At 50.8% G+C, this 11315-nt stretch overlaps 2 protein-coding genes and 1 pseudogene across 2 annotated transcripts; 1 reads left to right on the top strand and 2 right to left on the bottom strand.

Moving 5' to 3' along the window:
• Positions 1-480: 480 nt before the first annotated feature.
• On the bottom strand, positions 481-1741 carry LOC136498840 (uncharacterized; annotated as a pseudogene).
• A 2784-nt stretch (positions 1742-4525) lies between these two features.
• LOC136502301 (uncharacterized) lies at positions 4526-5479 on the bottom strand. Its single transcript, XM_066497751.1, has one exon. The coding sequence runs from the start codon at positions 5386-5388 to the stop codon at positions 4687-4689; it is 702 nt and encodes a 233-aa protein (XP_066353848.1). The 5' UTR covers positions 5389-5479; the 3' UTR covers positions 4526-4686.
• Positions 5480-9954: 4475 nt separating this feature from the next.
• On the top strand, positions 9955-10413 carry LOC136499878 (uncharacterized). The gene has a single exon (XM_066495376.1). The coding sequence runs from the start codon at positions 9955-9957 to the stop codon at positions 10411-10413; it is 459 nt and encodes a 152-aa protein (XP_066351473.1).
• Positions 10414-11315: the final 902 nt, after the last annotated feature.

The raw sequence follows: 11315 nt of genomic DNA, 5'->3' as shown, positions 1-11315 counted from the left end.
GCCTTTTTATGAAAGATAACATTCTTAAGTTACATCTAAAGTACCTACACAACATTATTTATAACCTAACGTCTACATTATTGACACCATTTTTAAAGATATTCTAGAATACTTCCTTCTAAAAGTATCCACTCGTGCATGTCATTGTTGATATAGGAAAACCTAATAGCTTGATGTATCCAGCGACGATTATACATAACTATTCCCTTGTCAAACACACAACTCAAAGTAAAATTTCAATTGATCGAGGTGCCATGCAAAGAGAAAAGCAGAAAAGTATACAGAGCAACTTGTTAACTGAAGTTCCTATTTGTGACATGTCTATTGATTAATCAATGCACAAAATATGGAATAACAGTTTCGTATTTCACATGTTTTTTTATAAAAAGTTGATATGTAGTACTCCTAATTAATAATATATTGCATAATTAATAATATATTGCAAATGTATGTTTAAAAGACTTTTTTCAAATCGAAATCCAAAACCATCTTATAAAAAGGAATAGAAGGAGTACTGAGTTAGAACATGAGCAAACTAGGATATCACATAAAAACAATTTTGATCTTCTACGGGGCCTAACTTTATCCAAGAATTTGTAATATTTATATCACTTATTATATTAAAATTAAGAGTGCATATGCAATGGTCTAGTTATTATTTTATTTTACAAAATGTAAGCGTGGACACCCATGATCGAACCCTGACCCGGCAGTTCTTGGCAACATGTCACGGTTCCGGCGCCCCAGGCCCCCAGCCGTGTTCTGCTCCTGCTTTGGACCGTCGGAGCAGCAGCCCTCTGCTTCGTCAACAATCGTCAGTCATCGTCCATCCTCCAGAAACATTGCGGTCCTGCGCCACTGGCCACGACACGCCGGGCGACATCCCAGACCAAGCTCATGGTCATCTCGTTGTGATGAGGACCGGAGTGCACGACGACGGCGTTGCTGACGATATCCGGGAGCTTCCCACAGAGCTCGTAGGCGATGAAGTCATCCGGGAGCTTCGCGGCGACGCCCAGGGCCTCCGCATGCGCGATCTGCTCCAGGAGCTTGTCCTTGGAGCCTTGCTCGAACACGAACGCGTCGAACTTGTCCCGCCAGACGCGGGGGGTGTCCAAGTGGTAGGTGCGCGCCAGCGCACGCCACAGCTCCGCGGCCGTGGCGAAGCGGGCGTAGTCCGGCAGCAGGCGGTCGGAGAGCGTGGCGAGGATGTGGCCGCGGCACACCTCGTCGTCGCGCGCCCACTTCTTGGCCGCGGCCTCATCGTTATCGCCGCCGGCACCGGCACCGGCGGGACGGGCCTCGAAGACCACGTGGTCGACGCTGAGGGTGCGGATGCGGAGGAGCAGAGATTCCTTCCACCGCAGGTAGCCGCCGGCGCCGTCCAGGGGCTTGATGGGGAGAGTCGTCGCCATCAATCTATCGGAGCACCTGTCAGACATGACACCAATCGACGCATCAGATCATCAGCAAGCCACTGCATGCAATGCCGCAAGATGGGCGAGGATTCTTGCTCTTTCGCGGAGGCAGATTTTGACGCAGATTAGGGGACGATTTTGACCGTGATTAGAAGGTCTAGGGCCGGATGGCGGCAGCGATACATACCTTAGGGTTTTTTGATCGGAGGAGGAAGCGATATTCTTGTTGATACGAAGATTTTCCTTCATTTTTATAGGCGGAGGAGCTAGCGAGATTCTTGGGACGAGCTTCTTTAACAAATACTCCTCTTACCTATTTTTTTAATTATCAATTAATGGAGTAACTAGCAATGAAAGCCACGGTCAAACAAGGAACCTGGCAATTGCATGCATGCCCTGCATGCAAGGGCAATGAAAGTCTCCTTTATTCACGCAACAGATAGCACCCAAGGATTTCGTTCACTCGGCACATCGTTCGCGCTCCTACCATGCATATCCGCGGCCTCTGGCTTCCAGCCGTGATCGATCAGCCTACTGGGGCCAGGATGCCGACCTCACCGCGTTGGGATCGGAGGCCCAGCACCAGCAAGATGGCTAAGTCCGTGCGCGTCTTCTTCGACTGCAAGCTAGGACTACCTCAAGTAGTACACGGTGGGCGCTTACTGCCCTAGGGATGCTGTCGACAATGCCATCAAGAGGCAAAACGGCCTAGGCAGTCGGCACAGCCACATGTGCTTGCCTACGGGGTTTTCTTGCATTAATTGACATTGCCTGCTTTTTTACTCGATCGACGTGTATTTTAATTTGTAGTATATGTTGGGTTTTATTAGGTTTGGCCTAATTTTATTCAATTCAAATAAAATAAATCCTAGGTTCACATTAAATGCTAGGTGCAATAAAGACTTAATGGCGGGCTGATTGTGGTTAATGTTTGGACTTGTAACGGTTATGGTTATAGCTGCAGTTACTAGCAACTCTTGTTATTATGGTTACGGTTACTGGTAACTGATGAACGCCTTCATGACGTCCAAGTTCATCCTCTACCTCTTTGCCTTCCATCCCTCGTGCCTATAAGAAATGTGCTTGTCTTTAGTCTGTGTGAAAATACAAAAGGAGCACCATAGTTCTTCTATTGCTGTTGCTTTCCAGTTGCCTCATCCCAACTTCTGCACGCACAGGCGTTGGGAGAGCAGGCCTCCGGAACCACGCCCGCGTCTATGACACCTGCTCGGTTGTGCCGGACGATTAGGTTTTTGGGAGCGTCTAATGTGACTACTCGCTATCGATCCGCTCGACGACTCTATCTTCTTCCTGGTGGACGTTCGAGGGTCTGCAATGTGAACATCTTTCTTAATCGACTATGGTCCGCAACATCAAGCAACACACTATGTCGACTAGTGCGTGTTGAGCATGGGTCCCTCCACTGGGTATATTTCTAATCTTATTGTTTGTATATTCAGTAAGGTTTTTATGCTATTAAACATGATCAATGTTCACCATAGTTGTCATTGGTAGTTCACACGTGCACTTGTTTTTTGTCACAAATTTAGTACTATATTTCTAGATGAAACTAAACATAAAAATAACTAATTTTCTAACGATCCAAACACCTGATATTAGGCAATTTTTTATTAATGGTTTGCTGCTGCGTTGAAGCCAAGTGCTTTTGATGGGTCAAACTATAAGAGATGGCGGATTAAGATGATCCGGTGGTTGACAACTATGAGTTGCTATTACATTGTATAGGGGAAATCCGAATATTTTACCCCTAATGAGGAGACAACGTTTGAGGTTGCCGATAACCTATTTCGAGGTGTCGTGATTAGCACTATCTTGCTGACAAGTACAGGGACTATGGGATGCACTTGAGGCAAAGTTTAGTGTTTCTGATGCTGGTAGCAAGTTGTACATATAGATTGGTTGATAACCGTTAAGTAGTGGAACAAGATCATGAGATACATGCACTGGCTAAGGAACTAGAGCATTTTCTATGTGTGTTGCCCAACAAGTTTGTGCTTGGCGGTATCATCTGAACAAATTCTAATAAGATGAGTTTTTTACTTTTAATCAAAATTGTATCGACAATTTGATAGTAATAATCTTTATTTTAAGAGATAGGAAAGGATCAAGAGTTCAAACGCCCATTATGATTGCTTTTATTCTTTTTTGTTTTCAATGTCTATGGAAACAAGCATAAAACCTAGAAGTTGGAATATCAGACTGACGAAAAAAGTAGAAACACTTAGAAAGAACCAAACGCTGGGATGAACCAAAACAAATCTTCCTGCTGACGCTAGGACGGACCAAAAAACGGCCTGTTCGCTTCTATTATAATCTGTCTTTTTTAGTCAAAACAGTGCTTTTCTCTCACAACAAGTCAGCCGAAACAGTGTTTCGGCTTGTTTTTTCAGCGAAGCGAACGGGGCCGTACTAAAAAATACTCACGCTCAAACACCTAGCAAACATGTCCATATGTTACAACGGGAGGAAAAAATATCAAATGTTCATGAGAAACGATGGTGAGAGAATGGTACCTAATATCCATGTTTCTATTTTTTTCCCTGTTCGTGTGCGCCCATTTGTCCACTCAGGTAGTTTTTGCTTTTTCTCATAATAAATAAACATAAAAAATAGTAAATATAGCATGGGCCTTTTAACTATTGGCTCTTTTCTAAAACACAAAAAAATTCACCACCAAATTATTCGTGTAGTTTTGAATTTTGATTGTAATAAAATTTGTTGTTGGTTGACCTGTGGGTTTCTTTTTTTATAACATAAATAAAAGAGCTCTAGTTATTGAAACGTCAATATATACAAGATAATTGTTCACTCGGACAATGGAAACCATTTGAATCTACTGACACGAAAAAGAGGAAAACTATTTGGATTAGGATTTCTATCCAGGGAACTCAGAAACAACTTGCAAGTTTCATAATATCAAACAGGATTACAGGAGTCTATTTGAATTAGAATTATGATTTCTTGCTATTCAGGTTACCTCAAAAAGCCCTTCAAATAAGAGAGTTGTAGACAAAACACAAAAAGAGACAATTTCAGGAGAGTTATAGACAAAAATAAAAAGGGATAATTTGGAGGGATCGGAGTACTGAGTTTGAATATGAGCAAATTACCATATCAAATAAAACAATTTTGATCCTCTATGGGCCTAGAATTTGTAATATAATATTTATATTTCTCGAAATTAATAGTGAATGCAATGGACTAATTGTTGTACTACAAAATAAGCGTGGAAAAGATAAACCCATGATCAAACCCTACGCCTGGAGTTCTTGGCAACATGTCCAGGCTCGCCACGGTTCCTGCGCCCCGTGCTCTGCTCCGGCTTTGGACCGTCGGAGCAGCAGCCCTCCGCTTCATCAGCCATCGCCGTCGTCGTCCTCCAGAGACGTTCCGGTCCTGCGCCACTGGCCACGACACGGCGGGCGACGTCCCAGACCAAGCTCATGGTCATCTCGTTGTCAGGACCGGAGCGCATGACGACGGCGTCGCGGACGACCTCCGGGAGTCTCCCGCAGAGCTCGTAGGCGACGAAGCCATCCGGGAGCCGCGTGGCGACGCCCAGGGCCTCCGCGTGCGCGATCTGCTCCAGGAGCACGCCCCCGGCGCCTTCCTCAAACTCGAACGCGTCGAACTTGTACCGCCAGACGCGCGGCGTGTCCACGTGGTAGGTGCGCGCCAGGGCGCGCCACAGGTCCGCCGCGGTGGCGAAGCGCTGGTAGTCCGGGAGCAGGCGGTCGGAGAGCGTGGCGAGGATGTGGCCGCGGCACACCGCGTCGTCGCGCGCCCACTTCTTGGCCGCCGCCTGCGCCGCGGCGTCGTCGTCGCCGGTGGGGCGGTCCTCGAAGAGCACGCGGGCGACGCCGAGGGTGTGGACGCGGAGGAGCACCGATTCCTTCCACCGTAGGTAGCCGCAGGGGCTGTCCAACTGCTTGATGGGGACCAATGCCATCGATCAGAGAACTGATTTCTTGGTCTCGCGGTGATGTTTCTGTTGATTGGTAATGTTTGTGCATTTATTCCATGGCAGCGGGGCAGGCCGGCCACGAAGACGGAAGACATGATGGCCAACGAGCAACGACTCCTGGTTTCTAGCCTCAGCGTGCGCAATACCCAGTGAATGCTTCAGCAGGCAGTTCATCTTTCGTCGCCAAAACTTGCGGGGCATGCAGTATCAGCTTCGTCAGTACGACAAGCGACAAACATGCAGGGCATTTGCCGTCCTTCTTGGATCTTGTTATTGTTGACTTCTTGTTACCAACCATGATAAAACCAAATTAAAGGCTTGTTTGGTAGGACTCCTCCCTAAGGGTTTCTCTGCAGGAGCCAGAGCCGTTCGTGCCTTCTTCAAAACTCCGACTTTTCTTTTTTCACTGAAAATGGCTCCTACTAAACCGTCGGGTAGAAATTGAACACACACAAGTGACCAACAAATCTTTTCTCAATCCCTCTAACTCACTCATCTTGCTGCCGCCGCCGCCGTTGGATCTTCCAATGCATGGACAAAGATATCTCGTGCGCCACCCACTGACCCACCTATGAATTAATAAGAGAGAATTACACTAGCGGTGTCTGAACTATTCCCAAGCTCTCATCTAGGTCCCAAGACTCCAAATTTGCACGTCGGACTCCCTGAACTTTTAAAGTTATCTCATCCCGGTCCAAATCTTCCGTGGGACACCACTCCATGCTTCGTGGTGTGCCACGGTGCCAGCAGCCGCACGACCCACGCCTCATTTTTTCAAAGAAGACCCTGGAATACTTCCATTCCTCATTTCGTCCTCCTTTTTATCGGGTATCGATATTAGGGATACCCAAAGCAAGAGAGTTAGCGTCCACGCTGACTTCCCCAGACACAGCAAGACGTATTAACATGTCTCGCCCGACCCAAGGATGTAGTTTCTGTCTCGCCCGACCCCGAGGCTACAGGGGTCTCGCCCAAGGCCGCGGGCTCCGTCTCGCCTGGCCCCGAGGCCGCGGGCTCCGTCTCGCCCGACCCTTGGGTGCGTGCTCCGTCTCGTCCGACCCCCAAGGGTCGCGGGCTCCATCTCGCTCGACCCCGAGGCCACGGGGGTCTCGCCCAAGGTTGCGGGCTCCGTCTCGTCCAACCCCCAAGGGTCGCAGGCTCTGTCTCGCCCGACCCCGAAGGGTCGCGATCTCCGTCTCTCTCGACGGGGACCCATATCGCCGTCAACCACTCCAGGTCCAGGTGTATGGGCCTAGGTCAAAACTCTGACACCAGGGAAGAGACGGGCACGACTCGATGTAACTCAAGGCCATGATGGGCCATACCTGAGGATTCACATCAAGAACAGCGTCGGGCGCACCAGTGCTATTCTGCCTAACCCTCGTACGAACGCTGACAGGCGCGTCAGTTCACCACGACGTCCGCCGAGACGGGATGGAACGCCATGACCGGCAGATGACGCCCACGCATGGCGCCAGTGACGGATAGGGCCACGATGTGGAGCCGTCCCTGTTGACATCTACAGGATCGGTGGGACCCGCATAAAGGAGAAGAAGGACCCAGCGATCCTGAAAGCCTTCCTCTCTCTCGTTCTTCTAATTTTCCTCTGCTGTAACCCGCGCTTTCCCTTGGCCTATAAAAGGGAAAGCAGGGCGCCCCATGAAGGGGATCCAGATCTGCATAAGACCGAACCATGAGATAAAAACACAAGAGCACGACACAAGCACATGGCTGAGCGGCGATTGAGCTCTTAGCACCCGTTCATTCCTTTCACCAGAGACTTAGGATCCTTTCCCTCTCTCTCCTGTTTGTAACCCCTACTACAAACCAAGTGCAGGTAACACGAGCAGCAGCAAACTAGATGTAGGGATGTTCTGCCCAAACCAGTATAAACCCTTGTGTCCTCCGAGCACACCATCCGAGCCAGACGCGCAAATACAAATTTACTCGTCGGTGCTTTGAAAACACCGATAGTTGGTGTGCCAAGTAGGGGCTTTTTGCGCATCTCAACGTCCACATCAGGTCTTGGATGGCTAGTCACGGCGTCAGCTGGGTCCCGGGCACGCACGTGCGCTTCGGGAACCTGGACTTAATCATTACGATTTAGGGAGAGTTGGCGCAGGCTCCCACCGCCGTCCAACCTCTCCACTTCACTGGCCTCGACGTGATCGCCAAGGCGCTTGAGGAGCTGCAGCTGCACGCACCGGAGGCCCACACCCCTGGGAGCGACCAGCTCCTCGGTTTCGATTACAAGAGGCTAGAGCGCCAGCTCGGTGCCTACTTGGGACCCCAACCGTTCTGGGAGGACCTGCGCCACCTCACCTTCTCATTCACCAACGTCATGACGCAGCTTACCGGAGGAGAGGCACTCGCCCTAAAATACCTCAACTGGAGCGCCCCGACAGCACTCCCGTCTGGTCTCCGCAATGCCGCAGAGACCGTTGGCCACCTTGTGGCGCAACGCACACCTCCATCTCCTGTGAATGACAAGTTCATGGGGATGACCGAATATGTCGTGGAATCTTTCCATGACCTCCTCGTAGGAGAATCGGAGTCGCCCTCCAACTCTGACTCTAGAAGGGGGAGCCATCACCCCTCTTATGAATGTTTCATAGCAGGTACCCCCAAGGGGTATGTCAAAAGCATCCACGAGGGAGAGGCTACCCCAACAAATGACTTCGATGATGTGGTCGAGGGGGATGCAGGGGCCCCACCTTGCTTGCGGGTAGAGTAGCTGAACGCCTGGCACCAAGAGATCGAGGAAGCATGACTCTAGCTTAAGCAAGAACGCGCGGAGCTCGAGTGAGAGATCGAGCGCCACGGAGACAGTGGGCGTGCACGCACCGTGTCCCGCAACATGAACCGGAGGATTATCGAGGACGATGAAGCCCTCCCACACTTCACCCGAGCAAGCCAGAACATCGCTGCTACGGCAGCCATGCTTCGGGGGCTTTTGGGACCCACGACGCCCGAGGATCGTCGGGCCCATCGTGAGATTCGCACGCTACTCGAGTGTGCGGCGGCGCAGCAGGCCAAGAGCTCGCTATCCCAACGACGCGAGCTCGACACCAGCCAACGTGCGCCATCAGAGCGACCCGACAAGGAGTTGTTGGTCCACCAGGTGCAGCAAGGTGGCAAGCCGCGCACCGTGGTCCTAGTGCATGAACATCTCGGCCTCCACCGTGATGCGCGCGACACCCTCAATGCCCGTAGGTGTACCCGCAAAGATGCGAGGGAGGAGGCTAGCCATGGCTACCACCCTCGTTGTGGCGGACGCTATGACAGTGGCGAGGACCGAAGCCTGATCCCTAACTTGCCAGGACCTCAGGCCTTTGGCCAACACGTCCTCAACGCTATGTTCCCACCACGGTACCGACTACCGACCAATATCCCAAAATACTCTAGGGAAACAAACCCTAGACTATGGCTCAAGGATTATCGGCTTGTTTGCCTAGTTGGTGGAGTGGATAATGACGATTTCATTATCCGCAACGTTCCATTGTTCCTGGCCAATTCGGCGCGAACGTGGTTGGAACACCTTCCGCCCAACCGAATCCAAAGTTGGGCGGACCTAAAAGAGATCTTTGTGGGAAACTTCCAGGGCACATACGCGCGTCCTGGGAACCCATGGGATCTTAAAAACTATCGACAGAAGTCTAGGGAAACTCTTCGTGGGTACATCCGGTGCTTCTCCTGGCAGTGCAACAAGCTGCCCAATGTCATCGACGCCGACGTCATAGCAGCCTTCCTATATGGGACCACCTACGAGTCCCTGGTCCACAAGCTAGGACGTAAAGGCCCGTGAACCACCAAGGAACTTCTCGACATCGCCACCAGCCATGCCTCGGGCGAGGAGGCGGTCGGAGCGATTTTTGATCGTCTCAAAGGCAAGGCAAAGCGGGATGAGGATGCCGGCAAAGGCGCCTCTAACCGTCCCAACAAAAAGAAGAACAAGCAGCGGTGCGAGGGCTCGCTTGTGGCCACCATCGACCGCAATGGGGGTCAGAAGCCCAACGAGGGTACCCCAGACCACTTCGAGAAGCTGCTTGAAGGGCCATGCCCAAACCATGCTTTCCTCATCAAGCACCAATACAAGGACTACATCCTCATGAAGCGGTTCTTGTCCGGAGGCTCCAACAAGGGGGAGCATAGGAAGGAACCTGAGCCGACTGCGGACAACACCGAGGGGAAGGATGGTGGCTTTTCGACGCTGGATGGCTGCCTCATGATCTTCGAAGGGTCGATAGCCTATGACTCCAAGCACTGACAGAAGCTTGCACGCTGTGAGGTCTATACGGCCAAGCCAGCTGCGCCTACTTTCCTCCGATGGTCGGAGTCCGCCATAACCTTTGATCGACCGACCACCCGGAAAGCGTCCCACAGCCAGGAAGATATCCGCTCGTGGTTGACCTAATCATCGGCACAAAGCGGCTCACCAAGGTGCTGATGGATGGAGGCAGTGGCCTCAACAAAATGTACAACAAAACTCTTAACACCATGGGCATCGACTGATCGCGCATCCAACCGACCAAGGTGCCTTTCCATGGCATCATGCCTGGAAAGCAGGCCATGCCACTTGGGCAGATCGATCTGCCCGTCACCTTCGGGTATCTGACCAATTACAGGACGGAGACCCTTACCTTCGAGGTGATCGAGTTCCACAAAACCTACCACACCATCCTGGGAAGTCCATGCTACATGAAGTTCATGGTGATCCCCAACTACACCTATCTGAAGTTCAAGATGTCGGGTCCATGCGGGGTCATCACCATTGGCACCTCCTTCCAGCATGCCTACGAGTGTGAGGTTGAGTGCTACAAACATGCCATGGCAATTGTGGCCTCTAGAGAGCTTGCGGCCATCAGGGAGGAGGTCGTTGAAGAAGCACCTGACCCCAAGCGGTCAACCGGGTCTTTCGAGCCTATAGAGGGCGCCAAGGAGGTCCTCATAGACCCCAGTGGCTCCAAAGGTAAAGTGGTGTGCATTGGCACCATGCTTTCCTCCTTATAGGAAAGCGTGCTCATCGACTTCCTCCACACCAATAGAGACATCTTTGTGTGAAGACCCTTGGACATTCTAGGCATTCTGAGAAAAGTCACCAAGCATGCCTTGAAGATTAGGCTAGGCTCCAAGCCGGTGAAGCAGCGCCTGCGTCACTTTGACGAGGAGAAACGTAGGGCCATCGACGAGGAGATTGCGAAGCTTTTGGCGGTCGGTTCATCAAGGAAGTATACATCCCTGAGTGGTTAGCCAATCTCGTTCTTGTATGAAAAAAGAGTGGGAAATGGAGAATGTGTGTTGACTACATGGGTCTCAACAATGCATGTCCAAAGGATCCGTTTCCTTTGCCATGCATAGACCAAGTAGTCGACTCAACCTTAGGGTGCGAAACCCTTTGCTTCCTTGATGTGTACTTCGGGTACCATCAAATCACGATGAAAGAGTCCGACCAGCTCGTGACATCTTTCATCACCCTGTTCGGATCATTCTGCTATGTCATAATGCCGTTTGGCCTAAAGAACGTGGGAGCTACGTACCAACGCTGCATGCTCAAGTGTTTCGAGGATCTCATCGGGCGGACCATTGAGGCCTATGTGGATGACATCGTGGTCAAATCCAAACGGGCTGACCAGGTCATAGTCGACCTAGAGTAGACCTTCATGAAACTCCAAGCAAATGGTATCAAGCTCAACCCCAGGAAGTGCGTTTTTGGGGTCCCAAGGGGTATGCTGCTGGGTTTTATCATCTCCGAGCGTGGCATCGAGGCCGACCCAGAGCAGATCTCAGCCATCATGAGGATGGGCTCGATTCAGAACATAAAGGGGGTACAACGAGTTATAGGGTGCCTCGCCATGCTTAGCCACTTTATCTCGTGCCTCGGTGAATGAGGTCTCCCCCTCTATCGACTTCTG

Source organism: Miscanthus floridulus, chromosome 13 (genome assembly GCF_019320115.1).
Source record: "Miscanthus floridulus cultivar M001 chromosome 13, ASM1932011v1, whole genome shotgun sequence".
Taxonomy (NCBI): Eukaryota; Viridiplantae; Streptophyta; class Magnoliopsida; order Poales; family Poaceae; genus Miscanthus; species Miscanthus floridulus.
Note: the sequence above shows the minus strand (reverse complement) of the source record. Positions and strands in the feature narration are given on the sequence as shown.